The following is a 25,877-nucleotide window of genomic DNA, read 5'->3' on the forward strand; positions in this document are numbered from 1 at the left end:
TAAAGATCTCCAATTCACATCAGGACTACAAGATACCAGGTAATTTCATCTGTGTCACTTCTAATGTGGTGTGCTTAATTATTTGAACTAAATGTCCAACTGGAGGTCTGTATGTGAGGGAGACAGGGCAATAGCTTAGAACAAGAATGAATTTTCATCGCCACACAATAAGAGAAAAAAGAATGGATCTACTTGTGGCAATAAATTTTTGTCTCCCCGATCATAGCATTATGGACATGAAATTACTTGTATTAAAAGGTAACTTCAAATCTCAGAGACACAGAAGAGTTTGGGAGTATAAGCTGATGATGACCTTTGACACACTCAGTACAGGAATGAATATGTCGCATGGTTTTATGTCTTTTTACATCAACAAAAGGAATTTGCTCCTCAGACCATGTGGGGTCATCATAACAGAACCAGACCCCAATCAGAGGACAATAAAACATTCACACTCCTTATCTATGAAATGTCCCAATATTTATGGACATAACTGTTTATCACTCACATAATGGTTCACGTCACCTGTCTTATCTATGGCATTTTTTCTGTGCTGTGTTGTGCATAAATATGTGATTCTTCAGAATTTCTATTAGTCTATGCCTGAAGAGACCTGAGTAGTCTCGAAAGCTTGCAATTTGTTACTATCTTTTCAGCTAGCCATTAAAAGGTATCAACCACTGAGGACTCTCAATTCAAAATATTTTGGAATCGATAGCGTACTACATGTCACGTTTGGAGAGCCTTTGATGTGACTAAACAGTGGAAACCCCCAGAAGTGACCCCATTTTCAAAACTACACCCATCAAGGTTTTTATCCAGGGGTATAGTGAGGATTTTTAACCCAAAGGTAATAAACAGAATTTGATAACATTAGGTCATCATATTGAATATGTCTTCATTAGTGTTGAGCGCAAGTGCTCACTACTCGAGTTTGAACTCTGGTATGCACCAAGTATAGCGGGTGTTTGGGCAACCCTGATGCAAGCTCAAGTAGCTAGCACTTACATTCAACACTAGTCATATAGTCATTGTTTCTTTTACCTTTTGAAAAAACCCTAACTCTAATGGCAAAGGATGAAAAAAAAAATTATTTGACTAAGGGAATAATAAGGGGGGATGACATACTAATTATTGGCTTTTGATCACTGTGATAGGGTCCATTACAGTGATCAAGAAAAGAAACAAAGAACGGATCCGACCATAAAGTCCCAAAACGGAAAAATAGTGAAAGAGATGTATTTTATTTCAATCAGGTGTTAACAGAATACCAAAACAAAGCCTAAAGATATACAGTACAGACCAAAAGTTTGGACACACCTTCTCATTTAAAGATTTTTCTGTATTTTCACGACTATGAAAATTGACACTGAAGGCATCAATGTTTATTCATAGTTTTGATGCCTTCAGTGTGAATGTACAATTTTCATAGTCATGAAAATACAGAAAAACTGTGATCAGAGTTGTGAAAGTCAAAGTCCCATAGAGCCATAGTGTGACAAAGTAAACACTATCCTCTTGGGGAGGGGGGGGGGGGGGGCATCTGCCCTTCTAGCACTTAGGGGCTCTGTATATGGAGTCTCGAAACTACTTTAGGAAAATCTGCACTCCAGGAAGCAAATAGTGCTCTGTCCCTCCAGTCTCGCCGTGTGGCTAAAACAGTACTGTACAGCCACATATGGGGTATTTACATGTTCAGCAGAAATTGTGTGACAAATTTTGGTGCCATTTTTACCCCATTTCCCCATAGATGAATTCATTGAGAGGTGTAGTTTGTAAAATGGGCTCACTTATCGGTGGTTTTGATGTTCTGGCACCTCAGGGGCTCTCCCAGCTGTGGTAAATTCTGTGGTCGAGCTCCCTCCTGTGGTCACAAGTGGTACTTCGGCTGATTCTGTCTATTGGCTTCCGTTGGTGGATGTGAGTGGTACTGCGGCTTCTGAGTTTCCTTCCTCAGGTGATGAGGTTAAGTCGTTAGGTGCTGCTCTATTTAACTCCACCTAGTGCTTTGATCCTGGCCTCCAGTCAATGTTCTAGTATTGGTCTTGCTTCCTCCTGGATCGTTCCTGTGGCCTTGCTATCCTGCATAAGCTAAGTTTTGCTTGTGTTGTTTTTGTTTGCTGTTTTTTTCTGTCCAGCTTGCTATATTGGTTTTTCTTGCTTGCTGGAAGCTCTGGGACGCAGAGGGAGCACCTCCGTACCGTTAGTCCGTGCGGAGGGTCTTTTTGCCCCCTCTGCGTGGTTGTTTGTAGGGTTTTGTGTTGACCGCAAAGCAATCTTTCCTTTCCTCGGTCTGTTCAGTAAGTTGGGCCTCACTTTGCTAAATCTATTTCATCTCTGCGTTTGTAATTTCATCTTAACTCACAGTCATTATATGTGGGGGGCTGCCTTTTCCTTTGGGGTATTTCTCTGAGGCAAGGTAGGCTTATTTTTCTATCTTCAGGGCTACGTAGTTTCTCAGGCTGTGCCGAGTTGCATAGGGAGCGTTAGGCGCAATCCACGGCTGCCTCTAGTGTGGTTGAATAGGATTAGGAATTGCGGTCAGCAGAGTTTCCACGTCTCAGAGCTCGTCCTATGTTTTTTGGTTATTGTCAGGTCACTTAGTGTGCTCTGAACTTCAAGGTCCATTGTGGTTCTGAATTACCTATTCTTAACAGTAATGGAGGACCAAAGTATTAATGCTTCTCAATAGAGGGAAAAAAGAAGTTCTGAGACCATTTTTTTTTCTTTGCACTGTGTTTTGCCTTTTTTTTTCCCCTAGACATTTGGGTGGTTCAGGACACAGGTGTAGTGATGGACATTAAAGCTCTGTCTTCATGTGTGGATCATCTCACTGCAAGAGTACAAAATATTCAAGACTTTGTGGCTCAGAATTCTATGTTAGAACCAAGAATTCCTATTCCTGATTTATTTTCTGGAGATAGAGCTAAATTTCTGAGTTTCAAAAATAATTGCAAACTGTTTCTGGCTTTGAAACCTCGCTCCTCTGGTGACCCAGTTCAACAAGGTAAGATCATTATTTCTTTATTACGTGGCGACCCTCAAGACTGGGCATTTTCTTTTGCGCCAGGAGATCCTGCATTATGTAATATTGATGCGTTTTTTCTGGCGCTCGGATTACTGTACGATGAACCTAATTCAGTGGATCAGGCAGAGAAAAATTTGCTGACTCTGTGTCAGGGTCAGGATGAGATAGAGATTTATTGTCAGAAGTTTAGAAAGTGGTCCGTGCTCACTCAATGGAATGAATGTGCGCTGGCAGCTATTTTCAGAAAGGGTCTCTCTGAAGCCCTTAAGGATGTCATGGTGGGATTTCCTATGCCTGCTGGTCTGAATGAGTCTATGTCTTTGGCCATTCAGATCGGTCGACGCTTGCGTGAGCGTAAATCTGTGCACCATTTGGCGGTATTATCTGAGCATAAACCTGAGCCTATGCAGTGCGATAGGACTTTGACCAGAGCTGAAAGGCAAGAAAACAGACGTCAGAATGGGCTGTGTTTCTACTGTGGTGATTCCACTCATGCTATCTCCGATTGTCCTAAGCACACTAAGCGGTTCGCTAAGTCTACCACCATTGGTATGGTACAGTCAAAATTTCTTTTGTCCGTTACTTTGATCTGCTCTTTGTCTTCCTATTCTGTCATGGCATTTGTGGATTCAGGCGCTGCCCTGAATTTGATGGACTTGGAGTTTGCTAGGCGCTGTGGGTTTGTCTTGGAGCCCTTGCAGTGTCTTATTCCATTGAGAGGAATTGATGCTACGCCTTTGGCCAAGAATAAGCCTCAGTATTGGACCCAGCTGACCATGTGCATGGCTCCTGCGCACCAGGAGGATATTCGCCTTCTGGTGTTGCATAATCTGCATGATGTGGTCGTGTTGGGGTTGCCATGGCTACAAGCCCATAACCCAGTATTAGATTGGAAATCAATGTCTGTGTCCAGCTGGGGTTGTCAGGGGGTACATGGTGATGTTCCATTTCTGTCTATCTCATCATCCACCCCTTCTGAGGTCCCAGAGTTCTTGTCTGATTACCGGGATGTATTCGATGAGCCCAAGTCCAATGCCCTACCTCCGCATAGGGATTGTGATTGTGCTATCGATTTGATTCCTGGTAGTAAGTTTCCTAAGGGTCGACTGTTTAATTTATCTGTACCTGAGCACGCCGCTATGCGGAGTTACGTAAAAGAATCCTTGGAGAAGGGTCATATTCGCCCGTCGTCATCGCCATTGGGAGCAGGGTTCTTTTTTGTGGCCAAGAAGGATGGTTCGCTGAGACCTTGTATTGATTACCGCCTTCTAAATAAAATCACGGTCAAATTTCAGTACCCCTTGCCGCTGCTATCTGATTTGTTTGCTCGGATTAAGGGGGCTAGTTGGTTCACCAAGATAGATCTTCGTGGTGCATATAATCTTGTGCATATTAAACGGGGCGATGAATGGAAAACTGCATTTAATACGCCCGAGGGCCATTTTGAGTACCTGGTTATGCCATTCGGACTTGCCAATGCTCCATCAGTATTTCAGTCCTTTATGCATGACATCTTCCAAGAGTACCTGGATAAATTCCTGATTGTATACTTGGATGATATTTTGGTCTTCTCGGATGATTGGGAGTCTCATGTGAAGCAGGTCAGAATGGTGTTCCAGGTCCTGCGTGCTAATTCTTTGTTTGTGAAGGGATCAAAGTGTCTCTTTGGTGTTCAGAAAGTTTCATTTTTGGGGTTCATTTTTTCCCCTTCTACTATCGAGATGGACCCTGTTAAGGTCCAGGCCATTTATGATTGGACTCAGCCGACATCTCTGAAGAGTCTGCAAAAGTTCCTGGGCTTTGCTAATTTTTATCGTCGCTTCATCTGTAATTTTTCTAGTATTGCTAAACCATTGACCGATTTGACCAAGAAGGGTGCTGATGTGGTCAATTGGTCTTCTGCTGCTGTGGAAGCTTTTCAAGAGTTAAAGCGTCGTTTTTCTTCTGCCCCTGTGTTGTGTCAACCAGATGTTTCGCTTCCGTTCCAGGTCGAGGTTGATGCTTCTGAAATTGGAGCAGGGGCTGTTTTGTCACAAAGAGGTTCTGATTGCTCGGTGATGAAGCCATGCGCCTTCTTTTCCAGGAAGTTTTCGCCTGCTGAGCAAAATTATGATGTTGGCAATCGAGAGTTGCTGGCCATGAAGTGGGCATTCGAGGAGTGGCGTCATTGGCTTGAAGGATCTAAGCATCGCGTGGTGGTCTTGACTGATCACAAGAACTTGACTTATCTCGAGTCTGCCAAACGGTTGAATCCTAGACAGGCTCGTTGGTCGCTGTTTTTCTCCCGTTTTGACTTTGTGGTTTCGTACCTTCCGGGCTCTAAAAATGTGAAGGCGGATGCCCTGTCTAGGAGTTTTGTGCCCGACTCTCCGGGTTTGTCTGAGCCGGTGGGTATTCTCAAAGAGGGAGTAATTGTGTCTGCCATCTCCCCTGATTTGCGGCGGGTGCTGCAAAAATTTCAGGCTAATAAACCTGATCGTTGCCCAGCGGAGACACTGTTTGTCCCTGATAGGTGGACGAATAAAGTTATCTCTGAGGTTCATTGTTCAGTGTTGGCTGGTCATCCTGGAATCTTTGGTACCAGAGATTTAGTGGCTAGATCCTTTTGGTGGCCGTCTCTGTCGCGGAATGTGCGTTCTTTTGTGCAGTCCTGTGGGATTTGTGCTCGGGCTAAGCCCTGCTGTTCTCGTGCCAGTGGGTTGCTTTTGCCCTTGCCGGTCCCGAAGAGGCCTTGGACACATATCTCTATGGATTTTATTTCGGATCTCCCCGTCTCTCAAAAAATGTCTGTCATTTGGGTGGTTTGTGATCGCTTCTCTAAGATGATCCATTTGGTACCCTTGTCTAAATTACCTTCCTCCTCTGATTTGGTGCCATTGTTCTTCCAGCATGTGGTTCGTTTACATGGCATTCCAGAGAACATCGTTTCTGACAGAGGTTCCCAGTTTGTTTCGAGGTTTTGGCGAGCCTTTTGTGCTAGGATGGGCATTGATTTGTCTTTTTCCTCGGCTTTCCATCCTCAGACAAATGGCCAGACTGAACGAACCAATCAGACCTTGGAAACATATCTGAGATGCTTTGTTTCTGCTGATCAGGATGATTGGGTGTCCTTTTTGCCGTTGGCTGAGTTCGCCCTTAATAATCGGGCCAGCTCGGCTACCTTGGTTTTGCCGTTTTTCTGCAATTCTGGGTTCCATCCTCGTTTCTCTTCAGGGCAGGTTGAGTCTTTGGACTGTCCTGGTGTGGATACTGTGGTGGACAGGTTGCAGCAGATTTGGACTCATGTAGTGGACAATTTGACCTTGTCCCAGGAGAAGGCTCAACGTTTCGCTAATCGCAGACGTTGTGTGGGTCCCCGACTTCATGTTGGGGATTTGGTTTGGTTGTCATCTCGTTATATTTCTATGAAGGTTTCCTCTGCTAAGTTTAAGCCTCGTTTCATTGGTCCGTATAGGATTTCTGAGGTTCTTAATCCTGTGTCTTTTCGTTTGACCCTTCCAGATTCTTTTTACATCCATAACGTATTCCATAGGTCATTGTTGCGGAGATACGTGGCACCTATGGTTCCATCTGTTGATCCTCCTGCCCCGGTTTTGGTGGAGGGGGAGTCGGAATATATAGTGGAGAAGATTTTGGATTCTCGTGTTTCGAGACGGAAATTCCAGTATCTGGTTAAGTGGAAGGGTTATGGTCAGGAAGATAATTCCTGGGTCTTTGCCTCTGATGTCCATGCTGCCGATCTTGTTCGTGCCTTTCATATGGCTCATCCTGGTTGGCCTGGGGGCTCTGGTGAGGGTTCGGTGACCCCTCCTCAAGGGGGGGGGGGGTACTGTTGTGAATTCTGTGGTCGAGCTCCCTCCTGTGGTCACAAGTGGTACTTCGGCTGATTCTGTCTATGGGCTTCCGTTGGTGGATGTGAGTGGTACTGCGGCTTCTGAGTTTCCTTCCTCAGGTGATGAGGTTAAGTCGTTAGGTGCTGCTCTATTTAACTCCACCTAGTGCTTTGATCCTGGCCTCCAGTCAATGTTCTAGTATTGGTCTTGCTTCCTCCTGGATCGTTCCTGTGGCCTTTCTATCCTGCATAAGCTAAGTTTTGCTTGTGTTGTTTTTGTTTGCTGTTTTTTCTGTCCAGCTTGCTATATTGGTTTTTCTTGCTTGCTGGAAGCTCTGGGACGCAGAGGGAGCACCTCCGTACCGTTAGTCGGTGCGGAGGGTCTTTTTGCCCCCTCTGCGTGGTTGTTTGTAGGGTTTTGTGTTGACCGCAAAGCAATCTTTCCTTTCCTCGGTCTGTTCAGTAAGTTGGGCCTCACTTTTCTAAATCTATTTCATCTCTGCGTTTGTAATTTCATCTTAACTCACAGTCATTATATGTGGGGGGCTGCCTTTTCCTTTGGGGTATTTCTCTGAGGCAAGGTAGGCTTATTTTTCTATCTTCAGGGCTAAGTAGTTTCTCAGGCTGTGCCGAGTTGCATAGGGAGCGTTAGGCGCAATCCACGGCTGCCTCTAGTGTGGTTGAATAGGATTAGGAATTGCGGTCAGCAGAGTTTCCACGTCTCAGAGCTCGTCCTATGTTTTTTGGTTATTGTCAGGTCACTTAGTGTGCTCTGAACTTCAAGGTCCATTGTGGTTCTGAATTACCTATTCTTAACACCCAGCGGATCATGGCACTCACTAACCATAAGGGTGTGTGTCCACAGTCAGTAATGACGGCGCTTTGGACGGAGCGCAAAACTCGCTCCGCCCAAAGCGCCACCCCTTCTGTACGCGCGGTGATTTCGGATGTGTTCATTGCATACGTCGGAATCTCCGCACCCCATATAAGGGCCCTGTGATTTACCTTGCGGCAACGGAGCATCGCCGCAAAGTAAACAGACATGCTGCGGTCTAAAAAGACCGCATGTCCATAAACGCAGGGCCGCCGGATGCGTGTTCACTTAGTGAAAACGGAATTTCATAAAATCCCCTCCACTATGCTGTAACATCTGGACGCTGCAGCTGTATGCAGGGTTCAATCCGCAGCTAATCCGGATGTAATCCTGAACGTGGACACATACCCCAACAGTAAAATCTGTACTAAATTATGGCGCTCCTTCCCTTCTCAGTTTTGCACTGTGCCTCAAAGGTAGTTACCAATTACATGTAGGGTATTGGCATACTCAGGAGAATTTGCACAACAAACTAAGAAGTCTATTTTATCCTAATAGCCCTTCTAAAAATGAATTATTATTTATTCACCGCCCAATGGTATACATTTCTGTAGGCACATGACATCACTTATTAGGGGTTACTGCTGTTCTAGCACCTCAATGGCACTGACAATGTGACATGGCACCCTCAAACCACTCCAGCAAAAGCAGAACTCCAGTATAAGGCTTCTTCCCTTCTCAGCTTTGCACTGTGCCTCAAAAATAGAATTTGACAACATATGGGGTATCAGTGTTCACATCAATATACATTCCTTGAAGGGTCAAGTTTCCAAAATGGGGTCACTTATGTGGGGGGGGTTTCCACTTTTTAGGCACATCAGGGACTCTCCAAACGCGACATGCCATCCGCTAATGATTCCAGCAAATTTTGCATTCAAACGGCAGTTTTCCCCCCACATGTGAGGTATCAGCATACTTATGAAAAGTTGCACAACAAATTTTGGGGTCCATTTTCTCCTGCTACCCTTGTGAAAATGCAAAATTTGGGGCTAAAAGAAAATTTTTGTGAAAAAAATTTGATATTTTATTTTCACAGCTCAACATTGTAAATTTCTGTGAAGCACCTGGGTATTCAAGATGGTCACCACGCAACTAGATACATTCCTTGAGGGGTCTAGTTTTCAAAATGAGGTCACTTGGGGGTTTCCACTGTGTAGGCACATCAGGTGTTCTCCAAACGCGACATGGTTCCATTCAATTTTGAACTGAAAAAGTCAAGCAGTGCTCCTTCCCTTCTGAGCCCCGTGCCCAAAAAGCAGTTTTCCCCCACATATGGGATATCAGCAGGCTCATGAGAAATTGCACAACAAATTTTGAGGTCTATTTTCTCCTGTGACCCTTGTGAAAATAAAAAAAATTGGGTCTAAAGTAAAATTGGGGTGAAAAAATGTTTTCCCTCCAATAATTTCTGTGAGGCACCTGATGGGTTAATAAACTATTTTAATGTTGTTTTGAGGACTTTGAGGGGTGCAATTTTTAGAATGGTGTCACTTTTGGGTATTTTCTGTCATATACAGGGCTGTGGAGTCGGTAAGCCACAGTTGCGACTCCGACTCGGACTCCTGGATTTTATCAGGTTCCGACTCCGGCTCCTTCATAAATGGCCAATTCGTAACAATAAATTTACTGCTGTCGAATATTAACATCGTGCTTATTCAGTTTCTCACCATCATATAAGTAATCAGACCACTTAGAGCAAAAACTATATTTATTAGAATACAATTAGAATACAATTAGAATATAGCAAATAACTTTTATAAACTTTTCTAAACTTTTGTAAGTAAATATGCAATAAACACTGTTATGCAGTTAAGAAGAAATCTATAAATTTGTCCTCAGAAAAAGTATTGCCTCTGTCAGATCCTCCTTCATGGATGCCCTCAAATCTGATCTAATTATTTTGAGAGCAGAGAACAACCTCTCTACACTAACTTGGTTTGGTGGCAAAGCAGTAACCACTCGGGCAACATCTGACAATGTCAGGATACAGAGGAATCGCACTGTTATTTTTGATGAACGGTCAAATTTTTCAATTTCTTTTAGTGCACATGAAAAATTCTGCTGAAATGTACTGGATGTGTTCTTTGATGGGGATGACTCTTCTATGCGGGAACGCTTTGCATGGTCCTTGTGATCCAAATATTTTTCTAAATTAAATTCTTCATCAGTTGATGAGGGTGAAGATGTGGCAGGACGACCAAATTCTTCTTGTTCCTCCTGACTGTTCTGCAACCCTTTCATCCTTACTGCTATTTCAAACAGAGCTTCTATTCCTTTAGTTAGCTGTTGATCATCTAGAAGAATCCGATGCATTGGGTCTACATAAACAGCTGCCAAAAGATTGTTATTTTGTAATAGTAGCTCCTCTCTCCGTTTCATTGATGTAGCAATGCCACTTGCAATTAACCCTCCTCTTTGAGACAGGCGAAACATCAGGTTCTTCTACTCCTTTAAGAAAATACCTGGAGTTAAATCCTCTGCTTGTAATTTTTTAGTCACTGTAAATGGGTATGAGGTTAACCAAGTATAAGATTAGATAAGGGCAGTGGAGAACAGTGACACACAAGAAGTAAGAAATGTCTCTATCTCCAGCAGAACTGCTTATCACTGTTGTTCATAGTTTGATAGAACATATATATTTGAGTAACATTTATAAAATTCATATGAAAGTTCAATTATGAAATATTAATAAAGCTGGAGTCGGTACATTTCTACCGACTCCGACCAAAACTAACTCCGACTCCACGACTCCGACCAAAACTAACTCCGACTCCACGACTCCGACTCCACAGCCCTGGTCATATAGACTCCTTAAATTACTTCAAACGTGATGTAGTCCCTAACAAAAATGGTTTTGTAAATTTTGAAGGAAAAATGAGAAAATCGCTGGTCAACTTTTAACCCTTAACTTCCTAATAAAAAATTACCGGTATAGTACAAAAATTTGTGCTGATGTAAAGTAGTCAAGTTGGAAATGTTATTAACTATTTTGCGTGACATAACTCTGATCTAAGGGCATAATAATTAAAACTTTGAAGATTGATAAATTTTCCAAATTTTTGCCAAATTTCTAATATTTTCGCAAAAACAAGCAAGTCATATCTAACAAATTGTATCACTATCGTGAAGTTCAATATGTCACGAGAAAAATTCTCACAATCTGTGGGATCCATTGAAGCATTCCAGAGTTATTACCACATAAATTGACACTGGTCAGAATTGTAAAATTTGGCCTGGTCAGGGATGTGATAAAAGGCTTCACGGTGAAGGGGTTAAACAGTTGTTTCACACAAAGCATCCTGGCTGTTGCAGTGGGAACCCAGCTGTATGTGACAGTCCGCTGCCTCTGTGGATGGCACTCGCACAGCTCTTGTGCCTGTTCCATCCTCGCACAGCTCTTGTGCCTGTTCCATCCTCGTGCTGTACATGTACAACGAGGTATGGTAAGTAACACTTCACCATGATGTGCATGTACAACAGCTTGCATAATGGAAAAGATAAACTATTTTTACTTTATGACCCAATGGCCGTAAATAAAGATCTCAAGTGTATGTAGGAATAGTCTATAAAGGTTGCTAGTTGTATTGAGACACACATTTTTTATAAAGAAACATAATTATGGTTGTAAATAAATACACCAGATACACTGAATGAACAAATGTTTTATTTTCATGCATATTCCACTATTTATCTAACCAAACGTGAGATGAAATGTAAATGTAATAGGTGATAACAACGGACAAACATTAGCTTCTGAGCATGCAGGATGCACAGTAGTACAATACAGTGACACAACCACAAACACATACAAGGTCACAAGTTATATTCTGTTGTCAGTTTTTATCATTTATTTCTCTGATTATTATCATCAAACAATGTTTTGATATTGGTCCCAAAATGTCAAATCTAAAGGCAAAGAACAGAAACCTCTATATAAGAGTGGATAAGATGTCAATTTAGCCTAAAAAATGCTGGTGTGCTGTTCTAACCTTAATCTAATGGAATCCAAACCGCAAGCTAATATGAAACAGATGAACATCAGACAGTCTATTTCTTCTCAGTCATTTTTGTATTAATGTTTCTCTTCCAAGTCCAGTGTCACTGAACAGGCAGCGGACTACCAAAATACACGAAAATAAATACAGCAATGGCTTCTAGCACAGAGAACTATGTCCCGCCTGCCACATTCACAAAATTCTCTTACTTCACTATCAATGCAACTCTCAGCATGCACTCTCACCTGTAAGAAAAATATACCTTTAGTAGAAAGTGGCTGTACCGCCATTGAAATCATGGACACACAGTATATACAATGTCGATGGCAATTCATTGGGACTTTGTGGTATGTAGCATACATTTTGAATGCATTAGTTTCCTTCTTCCTAAGATTTTTCCCCATGATCTGGGTATATTGGCTGCTCCACACTTCAGAGTACAGCATTTACCTCATGCCTTTTTCCCTTACCCTTTCTCACCATCATGGGTTTTATTGTTGTGCAGGAGATTCATGAGAAGCCGAGCCCCATTTACTGCACAATGATGCACATTATAACAGTATCACCCTTGTCCTAGCATCTCATGTAACCCATCATCTGCTTTCGTTATCAACAATCTGAGCAGCTTCACGTTTTCCTAATAATGATCTGGCTTTTTCTTTTTTTTGGTGTTTTTATTTAAGGCATTTTTTCTCGTTGACATTTCTCGATCTTTCTTATAATGAACCCCATGCACTCTGTCATCTCTTTCATATGGTGAACCCAATGCACTGTGCCCCTTCCCCCTCCAGTCTCCTCTGTCCTGTTAAGGCTTCCTCTTCTCCTCTCCCATGCTTCCAGTGTCTTTAGGATTCCTGTTCTGTCCATCTCCCATACACAGCATCTCTTCAGGGATGGTGTCCAACTCTTCACTTTGCAGAGCCTGTGTGATCAGCATCAATTCTTCACTCAGCGTCTCATATCTATATCCAACCCGTATGTCAGGCACATTTGTTCTGCGAATATCATTTGCGTCTGGACCTTCGTGCAGATAATTAGGCCCCAGCCAATAACTTTTTACCTGTCATGACATAATGTAACATTAGAAAGCAAATAATTCATGTTATTTCTATTTAGTGGTGAAATAAATGGAGAAAGGCCGTCCTTCATTAAAGAAATCTACATAGCTCACATTCATCACATATGGATAAAAAAAATGTCCTAGAAAAATACACTGGGCATTGCATCTGCAGAATCCCTGCTACAGATAGGGCAGGTGAATGAGTTGAAAATGTTTGGGAGGGCTTCAGAAAAAAAAAACAACTTACGAAGTCCTAACAGCTTAAGAGAAGTAAGGGTAATATTGTGTGCATGAGTGTCCCTACACATATTCCTGCGGGCGTATACATAGATTTTTCATCTAGATTTTCCAGATGGATAAAATCACCATCACATGCTGCACAGAAAAATCACATACTAAACTGACCAATAATGAGAAATTGATATCCAAGCATGTCAATGTATGCTGTGGACATTGTATTTCAAAGGATGTACATCCTATAGAAACACACCCTAATCCTAATAATAGAAAATCCTCCACACAAGTTCCAAGTCACACAGATAACAAATATAAGTCCAGACAGTTCTGAAGGTTTGGTTAGAGGATGAATGAGGCCTTAGTTGGAGTAGGGCTTATAGGGGTTGTCTCACAAAGACCATTGTAGACATCAGAGAGGGTGCTACTATGCACAGAATTCCCTTCTGTGACCCGGAATTGACAGCCACTTTCCCCAAGCAGTTCCCCTTCTAGTGGGTGAGAGAATGCCCTCCAGTTAAGACTACATATGAGATTGGCAGGCATTGTGACCCTGCCAGAATTGGTCACCTTTCCTGGCTGGCTTTAGACAATAAAGTCCTTACTTATTTTCCTTGCAGAAGGCATCCAGCTCTACACTGCAATGCTAAGACGATGCCTCTCCTGACGAGCTAAGCAGCTATATCAGCAAAGCTTCACTCACATGTTCTAGCCATGGTGTTTTCCCTGCTGGAATTGTGTTAGTGCTGCACCTTTTTCTCACGGCTTTCAAAGATCATGGCAAAAACTATGCGATTTTACAGCAAATGCAGCAAAAACCGCACTGGATGTGCAGCTGCCATCAGCGGATCTAGATGATGTTTGCGCTCAAGTGCATTCAGCGTGGCAGAACATTCCTTACACTACTATTATCTAATTTATAGGAGCCAAGCCGTGTATTTCTGCATGTGGCTCTCATACTCCATACTGAATACATTGAGTGGTTTTGAAAATGTTGGTTCCATTTTTTCTTCATTTGCATATATATCAGTAATATGTTTATCCATCCTGTGACTTCTACAATTCCACTTCATTCTTAGTGTGGCAATATCAATGAGCATGAGTGTACCTCATTCTATAAATTATCTATATATCTACAGTTGTTAATCTTGCCTTCGCTCATTGGTTGTATGTATATTTCTTTGATTATATATGTTTTTGCACCATCAGTGATATATATTCTTTTCTCTATCGCCTCATTGGGGGATACAGGAACCATGGGGTGTATGCTGCTGCCACTAGGAGGCTGACACTATGCACAAAAAAAGTTAGCTCCTCCTCTGCAGTGTACACCCCCACCAACTGGCAATCTGAACCCCAGTTTAGCTTAGTGTCAGTAGGAGGTGGACACAGGTCTTTCATTAGACCCTTATCTACCTCAATGTGCGTAGTTTTCTTTCAGGTTTTCCGGAGGGATACAGGGTGAACAGTCACACCTGTAATCCCACAATACGGACTATGAGTACGGCGTGTACTGCCACCCTGTATCCTCATAGATCCAACAGCAGGACCAAGACCCTAGCACACAAGCGTGCTTAGAAGACCGGTCCTAGCTCCATCCCCCACCCACTCGCCCACCAGAGCCTATCGGTTGCGGAGACGAGGACGTCCATCACCAGCTCCCTGGATGTCTGATACCTTCCCCGGTTTGAGATTAGTAACGGACGGTGTGGGATGTTTTAGGTGAGTATTTAATCTACCTCAGGTACCTTTGAGTCCCTCCTCAAATCCGGGGTAGTCAATGGGAGGTCACTTGGGATTCCTATTTCGCAGGGGGGCGCAGAGGTTATCCAGGCTGCCTTTTGGCCTGGTCTGCGTTTTCCCTCCTTTTTGACCGCAGGCAGGAGTGCGGGCTATGGACAATCGGCGGACACATGGGGAGGGGGTCATCACTCCGTTCGCGCAGCGGCCTTTTGACAGCCGCACTATCTCCTTTCTGACGGCCACACCGTTCTCTGAGCCCAGCGCAGCGGCCTTACAGGCTTTTCCTGCGGCCGCACTGTTTCTGTCCCAGCGCGGTGGCCTTGCAGCCAGCTGCGCCGCTTTTCCCGGCAGCCGCACGTTTTCCGGTGCCGCGGCCCTCTCCGGCGGTCGCTGGCTTTTAATTTAGGCCCCGGGTTCTGGCTTCGCCTGCCGTGAGTAGCTCTGCATTGCAGACTGACACTCCTCTACCTTCCTGTCCCCTAACCTTCTGGCATTCCTCAGGGGCTCGTCTGAATCTAAGGCAGGTCGCTCTCGTCCTCCTACTTCTTCCTCTACTTCCTCTACTTTAGTCAAACACTTTGTGTGTTCATCTTGCAAACTTTCCTCAGGTCAGTCCTCTACCCTCTGTCAAGCCTGCAGCAACCCCATTATGCCCACCGCCCAGGTTCCCCCTGCTGCTCCGCTTGAGAGCGAAGCCTCCACCCCAGGCTGGGCTTCCTCTCTGTCACAATCGGTAGCGGATCTAACATGGGTTTCCCTTGCAGACTTCCGCAGTAGCCAGTGGGTCGCAGGAAGCTCCGTCCCAGACTTCCAACATAGGCCGCAAAAGATCCAGACAGGAACGCAGGTGTTATGCCGCCGCCTCTGCAGCCTCCTGCAGCCGCTCATACTTACCTGGTCTTGGCGTCCCGGCGCGGCTCTCCTGCAGCTTCCTCTCATCAGCGCTCGCTCCCGACCTCTGCTGGCCGTCAGGCGCGCGTGCACGTCAGATTCTCTTCTGTGCGCACGCGCCTGTAACCTCTGCTGTCTTTCTCTGGTCAGTCCTCTCTATCATTCTGGAGGATTCCCGTCACCCGGAAGTAAGGCACAGCGTCCCTTTTTCTTCCTCGCTGTATCTCACCCCTGTGCCTGATGTTCACTTGTTTCTTCTGAGTGCTCTAGGCTGCACGTGTGTTTTGTGCTTCTTCCGTTCCCTGATCCTGTGTCCGGTTTTGTCTCCGCAGAACCTCTCGGTACTCTCACTCCTGCAGTTCTTGTGTTCCCGCAGTCCCAGCCTCTCTGCAGGTTCCTGTGTTCCGGCAGTCCCCGTCGCTTCTCTGTTATTGTACCCTCGCCATTCCTGTGCCTCTTCAGCCTTAGTTCCTCCGCTGTCCCAGTGTCCTAGCGGTCCCTGCGTTTCTCAGTCCCGTCTTCCTGTGGTATTCCGTCTGTCCTATCCTACCAGTCTTAGTTTCCCGTTTACTCCTTTCGGTCCTAACTCTCCGTCCCTTCTAGGTCCCTCCAGCTTCCGTGGCGATAGTCCTTCGCGGTCCTGCCCCTAACTCTCCCTGTATAGGGGGAGGTCTATCTGGTCAGCTCGCCCGTGAGGGGATCGTCATCACGGTCTAGTGGGTCCACTCTATCCTTCTTGGTACCTAACAGTCTCTCTCCTTCTTGGTACCTAACAGTAACATCAGGCCATGGACCCTGCTGGTGTCACCGCTACACAGCAGGAGTTACTCTTCTTACGTGAAAACCAGACCAGGATCATGTCTTTCCTTAAGAACATGGAGTCTCGTCTTGCGGCTTTACAGTCCTCTGATCCAGGTAATGCTTCGCAGTTGGCAGCGCTTCAGCAGGAGCTAGGTCAACAACGAGACACTCAGTCTCATATTTTCAGTTTTATGGCCTCAGTGGACGATCGGCTTCTTTCTCTTCAAAATGCTGCCGCTGTTCCAGTTCTGGCCTCCGCTCCCCAACCTTCGCCTCGTTTGGCTAGGCCTCCTCAGTTTGGAGGGGATCCAAAGTCTTGCCGCAGATTTCCTAATCAATGTCTACTGCATTTTGAATTATCTCCGCTCCTCTATCCCACTGACCGAGCTAAGGTAGCTTTTATTGTTTCCCATTTGGAGGGCGAGGCTCTGGCGTGGGTTAATCCTCTCTGGGAATGTGACGATCCGCAGGTTACTCAACTCGTCTCCTTTTTGGATACTTTTCGCAAGGTATTTGATGAGCCCAGTCGTCCGGTCTCAACCACAGAGTCCCTCTTCAACCTTCACCAGGGTACTCTTTCCGTAGCCCAGTATGCCATCCGTTTCCGGACACTGTCCTCAGATCTAGGTTGGAACAACGAGGCTTTGGTTGGTGCGTTCTGGCGAGGGTTGTCCCCTCGGATAAAGGATGAGTTGGAGGGTCGAGATACTCCCACTTCTTTGGATGATCTAATTTCTCTGGCTATATGCATAGATTTGCATTTTCAAGAGCGCTCTCGCGAGGTTGTCAGAGACAGGAGACCTCTTCGTCTGCCTACTCCTACTCGAGGACCTTCTTTCTCCTCTGCCACTCCGGTTGCTTCCACACCTTCGCCTGAACCCATGCAGGTTGATCGCCTCAAGTCTGCTGAGCAACGCCGCAAGGAAAGACTCGCACAGGGTCTTTGTTTTTATTGTGGCAGTGCCTCACATCTTCTACGTTCCTGTCCTCTGAAGCTGGGAAACGCCTCCGCCTAGGACAGGTAAGAGAGGTCTTCCTAGGTAATGATGAATCCTCTCCCCCCCCTGATTCTGTCCGTTATTTTACATTTGGGTTCCCGCTGTTTTTCTCTTGACGCTTATGTTGATTCTGGAGCTGCTGGAAATTTTGTTCAACTTGAAGTTGTAAACAGACTTGGGATACCTGTTGGACCCTTGGAGACTCCTAGACATATAGCTTCTGTCGACTGTCAGCTTTTGCGGGAGACCGTCAACTTAGTTACGGAGGAGGAGGTTGAACTTCAGATAGGAGCTCTACACCGTGAGAAATTGGTTTTCTTTGTCTTACCCTCGTTGTCTCATTCTTTTCTTCTGGGTCTTCCCTGGCTAAGAAATCACGAGCCCACCGTGTACTGGCGTACAGGTGACATTCTACGTTGGGGACAGTCTTGTCAGAATAGGTGCCTGCTCACCATCAAGCCTACTGATGTCTCTTACACCTTTCCGGAATCTGTGGATCTTCCGTCGGCTTATCGTTCTTTTTCGGATGTGTTTAATAAGAAGGAGGCAGAGACTCTACCACCGCATCGCTCTTACGACTGTCCGATTGATTTGGTTCCTGGTTCTGCTCCCCCTAGAGGTCGTATTCATCCTCTATCGCCTTGTGAGACTCAAGCCATGACCGAGTACATTCAGGAGAATCTGGCCAGAGGCTTTATCCGAAAGTCTTCTTCACCAGCAGGAGCTGGGTTTTTTTTGTTGAGAAGAAGGATGGTTCTCTTCGTCCATGCATAGACTACCGGGGCCTCAATTCCATCACGATCAAAAACAAGTACCCACTTCCTTTAATTCCAGAACTCTTTGATCGTTTGCGTGGGGCACGAATTTTCACCAAACTAGATCTTCGAGGGGCCTATAATTTGGTCCGTATTCGCTCCGGGGACAAGTGGAAGACTGCGTTCAACACCAGGGATGGTCATTATGAATATTTGGTTATGCCCTTTGGCTTATGCAACGCTCCCGCAGTCTTCCAGGAGTTGGTGAATGACGTTTTTCGGGATCTTCTTTACACCTGTGTAGTGGTGTACCTGGACGATATTCTCGTGTTTTCACCAGATCTGTCTGCCCACAGGAGGGATGTTCGGCAAGTACTTCTGCGTCTGAGAGAGAATCGGCTCTATGCAAAACTTGAGAAGTGCATCTTTGAGCAGTCATCTCTACGATTCCTGGGTTTTATAATTTCCGATGCCGGTCTGCGTATGGATCCAGAGAAGGTCTCCGCTGTGCTAAACTGGTCTCGTCCTCATGGAGTTAAGGCTATTCAACGCTTTCTATCGACAGTTTATCCCTCACTTCTCCTCCTTATCGGCTCCCATCTCCTCCATGATTCGTAAGGGTGCCAACCCTCACCTTTGGTCCTCTGAGGCCGAAGAGGCATTCCAATCTCTCAAGCAAGCCTTTGCCTCCACGCCAATTCTTCAACGTCCAGTTGCCAGCAAACCCTTAGTCCTTGAAGTTGATGCTTCTGCCGTCGGTGCCGGAGCTGTTCTCTCTCAAAGATCTTCTTCTGGTCACCTTGTGCCTTGTGGTTTCTTTTCCAAGATTTTTTCTCCTCCAGAAAGGAATTATTCCATCGGAGATAAGGAGCTATTGGCCATTAAATTGGCACTGGAGGAGTGGCAATATCTCTTGGAGGGAGCCTTACATCGCTTTGTGATCTACACGGATCACAAGAATCTGGCTTACATTCATTCTGCGCAAAGACTGAATCCGCGACAGGCCAGGTGGGCCTTGTTCTTCCTCCGGTTCGATTTTGAACTTCGTTTTCTACCTGGCAATAAAAACTCCAGAGCCGATGCTCTGTCCAGGTCGTTTCTTTCGGAGGATATTGAGGAGAGGCCCGCGCACATCATCGATCCTGCCAGAATCATCACAGTCGCTCCGGTCTCATTCTCATCTTTGCCTCCTGGTAAAACTTTCGTCACCGAGGAGAACAGGAGATGCGTCTTATTTTGGGGTCATGCTTCCAAACTGGCTGGACATGTTGGTTTTAAGAAGACCTTCCGTTTGATTTCTCGGTACTACTGGTGGCCTACCCTGTCTAAAGACGTCCGGGGTTTTGTCGTCTCTTGTCCATCTTGTGCCAGGAATAAGATTCCCAGACAATTGCCTTCCGGACTTCTACACCCTCTGCCGGTGCCTTCTTCTCCGTGGCAACATCTATCTATGGATTTTATTACGGACTTGCCTAGTTCCTCTGGTTGCTCCGTTATCTTCGTGGTCATGGATCGCTTTACTAAAATGGCTCATTTCATCGCTCTCTCTGGTCTACCCTCCACTCCTGAATTGGCTAAGATTTTTGTTCATCATGTTTTTCGTCTTCATGGTCTTCCTCTACATATTGTCTCCAATTGTGGAGTTCAGTTCGTTGCCCGATTTTGGAGATCCCTCTGCAAGTCCATGAATATCTTGCTCGACTTCTCCTCAGCCTACCATCCACAATCCAAAGGCCATGTGGAACGTACAAATCAAACGTTGATGACCTATCTTCGTCATTTCACTAATGCCTATCAGAATGACTGGTTGGATTTACTCCCATGGGCCGAATTCTCCTATAATAACCATCCCAGCGAATCTTCTAGCAAGTCACCATTTATAATTGTATTTGGTCAACATCCTGGCCTTCCTCTACAGGTTCCTCCTGTCTCGGCTGTACCAGTGGCTGATCTTCTGTCTAGAGAGTTCTCCAGGGTCTGGCAGGACACTAAATCCACTCTAGAATTAGCTCAATCTAGGATGAAAAGACATGCCGATAAAAGGCGTCTTGATTCTCCCATATTTCATCCTGGGGACAAAGTCTGGGTTTCTTCTATATTTATTCGCCTTAAAATCCCTTCTCATAAACTGGGTCCCCGTTACATCGGTCCTTACCAAGTTCTGACTCGCATTAATGATGTTTCTTATAAACTCAAATTACCTGCTTCTCTTCGTATTTCTAACTCTTTTCATGTGTCTCTCCTCAAACCTGCAGTGTTTAATCAGTTTCCTGCTTCTTCTCTTTGTTCTCCTTCGCCTGTTTCTGCTGATGATATCTTTGAGGTTAGGGACATTCTTGCCATGAAAAGACGCAAGGGTAAAACTTTGTTTTTGGTTGACTGGAAGGGTTTTGGTCCTGGGAGCCCCGAGAGAATATTTAGGCTCCTCGAATTTTGACCAGATTTCTCTGTAGCCTTAGGAAGAGGGGAGGTAAAGACGGGGGTACTGTTATGCCGCCACCTCTGCCGCCTCCTGCAGCCGCTCATACTTACCTGGTCTCGTCGTCCCGGCGCGGCCCTCCTGCAGCTTCCTCTCATCAGCGCTCGCTCCCGACCTCTGCTGGCCGTCAGGCGCGCACGTCAGATTCTCTTCTGTGCGCACGTGCCTGTAACCTCTGCTGTCTTTCTCTGGTCAGTCCTCTCTATCATTCTTGAGGATTCCCGTCACCCGGAAGTAAGGCGCAGCGTCCCTTTTTCTTCCTCGCTGTATCTCACCCCTGTGCCTGATGTTCACTTGTTTCTTCTGAGTGCTCTAGGCCGCACGTGTTTTGTGCTTCTTCCGTTCCCTGATCCTGTGTCATGTTTTGTCTCCGCAGAACCTCTCTGTTCTCTCACTCCTGCAGTTCTTGTGTTCCCGCAGTCCCAGCCTCTCTGCAGGTTCCTGTGTTCCGGCGGTCCCCGTCGCTTCTCTGTTATTGTACCCTCGCCATTCCTGTGCCTCTTCAGCCTTAGTTCCTCCGCTGTCCCAGTGTCCTAGCGGTCCCTGCGTTTCTCAGTCCAGTCTTCCTGTGGTATTCCGTCTGTCCTATCCTACCAGTCTTAGTTTCCCGTTTACTCCTTTCGGTCCTAACTCTCCGTCCCTTCTAGTTCCCTCCAGCTTCCGTGGCGATAGTCCTTCGCGGTCCTGCCCCTAACTCTCCCTGTATAGGGGGAGGTCTATCTGGTCAGCTCGCCCGTGAGGGGATCGTCGTCACGGTCTAGTGGGTCCACTCTCTCCTTCTTGGTGCCTAACAGCAGGTCTGAGTCCTCTTTCCGTTCCATCTCGCCCCACGGTCCTTCTCTGCGGTCGGCTTCCCCCCGGTCCTCCTCCCCTAAGTCAGGCGAAGCGTTTTCTGATGCGCCTTCAGAGAATAATTTGGAGCTGGACTCGAACCCAATCGCTAGCATGAGGGATACGGTTCAGAGTTTCATTGGAGCGATCAATCAGACCTGTGGCATCAAAGATTCCTCTATGGAACCCGCAGATCAGGCAATTTAGTTTAAATGGTCTAAATCACCCCCAAAAGTTTTCGCTCCTCATCCTGAATTTGATGAGCTCCTGGACATAGAGAGAATCCGACCAGAAGCTTTCAAATAGGAAAGCGCCTTGGCGTCTTATATCCTTTTTCTCCGGATCTCATCGCCAACTGGACTTCCTCTCCCTCTGTGGACCCACCAGTTTTTAGACTATCCACCAACACAGTCCTCCCGCTGTCTGGCAAAGCATCTCTGAAAGATTCCAACAATAGAATCATAGAATCCTTTGCAAAGTCAGCCTTCGAAGCGGCCGCGTCTACCCTATGTCTGACCTTTGCTTCAACCTGGGTTGCGAAGTCTATATCCGAATGGGCCAAACAACTCCGTCTGGGCATCCTGACCGGAGCTCCACCAGAACAGCTGGCGGAACTCGCCACCCAGATTTCTCACGCTGGGGAATATTTGGTTTCCGCTTCCCTGGATGCCACGTCTTGTGCTGCTCAGGCGTCCAGTAATGTTGTTGCAAATCCGTTGCACCGTTTGGCTCAAGGCCTGGCAGGCAGATCTGTCTTCGAAAAAGTCCCTTACCAGCCTGCCTTTTCAAGGATCACGTCTTTTCGGTTCCAAACTGGACCAAATTATTAAGGACGCCACCGGGCGCACAAGCTCCCTTCTCCCCCAGTCCCAACCTCGCCGACCTCCACCTAAGCGGCAATTTCGGTCTTTTCAGCCCTTTTGTCGTTTAGCGGTGTCTGATTCTTTTTCCTAACAGCAGAGGCCACAGGCATGTCAAGAGAAGAAGGTATCCTTCAGACCCACCCCTTCCTGGCATTCCCGCTTCTCCCAGGGTAGATCCTCCAGGTCTAGGACTGGAAGATCCACCTCGGCATGACTCTCGACTAGACCCCAGCCCTCTTCCCAGGCTGGGTGGCCGTCTCCTCTTTTTCAGGGACGTCTGGATCTCCTCAGTAGAGGATGCATGGGTCAGAGAAGTTGTATCCTCAGGATACAAAATAGAGTTCATTTCACGTCCTCGGGATCATTTCTTTGAATCCCGACCTCCAAGAGATCCCGCTCTAGTTCCGCGTTTCTTTGCAGCCATTGCTTCCCTCCTCAAAGCCAGGATAATCGCTCCTGTCCCAGAAAAAGAACGGTTCCCAGGTTTCTATTCGAATCTTTTTGTGGTACCGAAAAAAGACGGCAAGATTCGTCCCATTCTGGATCTAAAATTGCTGAACAAGAGGGTTCGTCTGAGACTTCAGGATGGAATCCCTTCGTTCAGTAATTGCTTCCATGGAGGCTCAGGAATTCCTGTGCTCCATAGACATCCAGGACGCCTACCTCAATGTCCCTATCTTCCCGGGACATCACAGATTCCTGCGTTTTGCAGTACATCAGGAGCATTTTCAGTTTGTCGCTCTGCCATTCGGTCTTGCAACCACCCCCAGGGTTTTCACGAAGATCATGGCAGCGCTGATAGCAATCTTGAGGGTCAGAGGCATGGTTCTTTTTCCGTACCTCGACGACATCCTCATCAAGGCTCCGTCCTTTTCTCAGGCTCACGAAAGTCTGTCCATCGTCCTCGACACCCTAGCCCGTTTCGGGTGGCTTCTCAACCGGTAGAAGTCCTGCCTTATTCCTTCTCAGTGCCTCGTATTTATGGGCATGCTCTTCGACACTCGTCAGACCAGAGTCTTCCTTCCTGAAGACAAGAGATCCATCCTTTGTCGGGAAGTTTGCTTGCTCCAGGGCCCTCGACTTCCCTCCTTCCGATCGGCCATGAAGGTTCTGGGAAGGATGGTTGCTACATTGGAAGCGATTCCCTTTGCCCAATTTCACTCAAGACACCTACAGCAGGCTATTCTCTCACAGTGGGACAGGTCTGTCCTTTCTCTGGATCGCCCGATTCGGCTTTCACCCCGGGTCAAACGGTCCCTCAACTGGTGGCTGACTTCACCTCTCATCTCCAAGGGCAGGTCCTTCCTTCCAGTTCACTGGCAGGTGGTGACGATGGACGCCAGCCTTCTCAGCTGGGGTGCTGTGTTTCACCACCTGACTGTTCAGGGTCGTTGGTCGGCGCAGGAGTCATCTCTGCCGATCAATGTCCTCGAGATTCGGGCCATCTTTCTGTCCCTTCTTCACTGGGAAAGGATTCTCAGGGGTCTGCCAATTCGAATCCAGACGGAAAATGCCACAGCAGTGGCATATATCAACCACCCGGGGGGACTCGGAGTTCTCTGGCCTTGGCCGAAGTAGCCAAGATCCTCCTTTCGGCAGAGGCAACGGTTCCGGTGATATCCGCGGTGCATATCCCCGGCATGGACAATTGGGCCGCCGACTTCCTCGACGCCCTGGCCATTCCTTGGTCGCAGTTTGTACTTCCCAAGCTGTTGAAAAAGATCAAGGCGGAAGGGGTGCCGGTCATTCTGATCGCTTCAGATTGGCCCAGGAGATCTTGGTTTGCGGCGAGCGTCAACCCTCTCGCGGACGCCCCCTGGTGGCTTCCAGACAGACCCGATCTGCTGTCTCAGGGTCCGATCTGCCACCCGAATTCTCGGTCGCTCAGTTTGACGGCGTGGCTGTTGAGACAGCAGTTCTAAGAGCGTCTGGCCTTTCGGGTCGGGTGATTCATACTATGATCCAGGCTAGGAAGCCTTCGTCTTCCAGGATCTACCATCGTACCTGGAAGGCTTACTTCCGTTGGTGCGAGTCCAACCTCGTTCCACCTATGTCCTTTTCTCTTCCTTCCATTTTGGCCTTCCTTCAGGCAGAACTGGATGCGGGCCTTGGACTTAGTTCCCTCAAAGGGCCAGGTTACAGAGCTCTCCATCATCTTCCAGAAGACGCTATCTTCTCGGCCACAGGTCAAGACCTTCCTTCAAGGAGTAGCCCATGCTGTCCCTCCGTACAGGGCTCCTGTGGATTCTTGATAACTTAATCTTGTTCTGGAGGTTCTGATGGGTCCCCCCTTTGAGCCTCTCAGGGAGGTTTCCCTGCCATTTCTTTCTTGGAAGGTGGCTTTTCTTGTGGCCATCACTTCTATCCGGCGTGTTTCAGAGTTGGCAGCCCTGTCTTGTCGACCTCCTTTCCTGGTTATTCATCTGGACAAGGTGTTCCTGAGGCCTCCGCCTTCCTTTCTTCCGAAGGTGGTATCCAACTTCCACCTCAACGAGGACATCATCCTACCTTCCTTTTGTCCAGCTCTGACTCATTCTCTGGAGCGATCGTTGAACAAGCTGGACCTCGTCAGGGCGGTGAGGATCTACCTGACTAGAGTAGCCTCTTTCCGGAAGTCGGATTCCCTTTTCGTCATTCCTGATGGCACGCGTAGAGGCCTACCGGCTTCCAAGGCGACTATTGCTCGCTGGATCAGAACGGCCATTTTGGAGGCTTACCGGATCAAGAACAGAGTGCCCCCTCCTGGTATTAAGGGGAGTCGGCGCATCCTGGGCGGTGCACCACAGGGCTTCCGCCCTACAGCTTTGCAAAGCGGCAACCTGGTCTTCCATCCACAAGTTCGCCAAATTTTACAAGGTCCATACCTACGCTTCGGCAGATGCCAGCCTAGGCAGAAGGATCTTGCAGGCGGCAGTGGTGAGTCCTCTGACCTGATGGAAGTCTGTTTTTTTTCTCCCTCCCCAGGGATTGCTTTGGGACGTCCCATGGTTCCTGTGTCCTCCAATGAGGCGATAGAGAAAACAGGATTTTTTTTGTTGCTTACCGTAAAATCTGTTTCTTGGAGCCTTTATTTGGGGACACAGCGCCCTCCCATTTTGTTTAGTTTCTGTTGTTCTGTGTTCTATGACTGTTTCTCATGCTTACAGTTTTTATAGTTGTGGTTATGTTCTTTCAACCTTACCGTTTTTCTCCTACTGCTTTCTCACTAACTGAGGTTCAGATTGCCAGTTGGTGGGGTGTACACTGCAGACGAGGAGCTAACTTTTTTTGTGCATAGTGTCAGCCTCCTAGTGGCAGCAGCATACACCCCATGGTTCCTGTGTCCAATGAAGGCTCCGAGAAACAGATTTTATGGCAAGCAACCAAAAAATCCTGTTTTCCATGCCTTTTTGAATATTCAGTAGACACTGCCATCTTGTGGTCATTTTCAGAACATTATACTATGCTTCTGCATTCAAGCTTTTTATTATTATCTTTTCCCATATAGATCTTA

General features: G+C 46.5%; 1 protein-coding gene across 7 annotated transcripts in view; it reads right to left on the reverse strand.

The window, feature by feature from the left end:
• Nucleotides 1–11,378: 11,378 nt before the first annotated feature.
• AMPD2 (adenosine monophosphate deaminase 2) overlaps nt 11,379–25,877 on the reverse strand; it is a 285,686-nt gene continuing 271,187 nt past the window's right edge. For all 7 annotated transcript variants that reach the window (XM_069756340.1, XM_069756336.1, XM_069756335.1 and 4 more), the window contains one exon: nt 11,379–12,789. In XM_069756340.1, coding sequence (XP_069612441.1) covers nt 12,535–12,789 — 255 coding nt within the window. In that variant the 3' untranslated portion in view covers nt 11,379–12,534. The remainder of the gene's footprint in view (nt 12,790–25,877) is intronic.

The sequence above is a fragment of the Ranitomeya imitator genome, chromosome 3, assembly GCF_032444005.1.
Source record: "Ranitomeya imitator isolate aRanImi1 chromosome 3, aRanImi1.pri, whole genome shotgun sequence".
Lineage (NCBI taxonomy): Eukaryota > Metazoa > Chordata > Amphibia > Anura > Dendrobatidae > Ranitomeya > Ranitomeya imitator.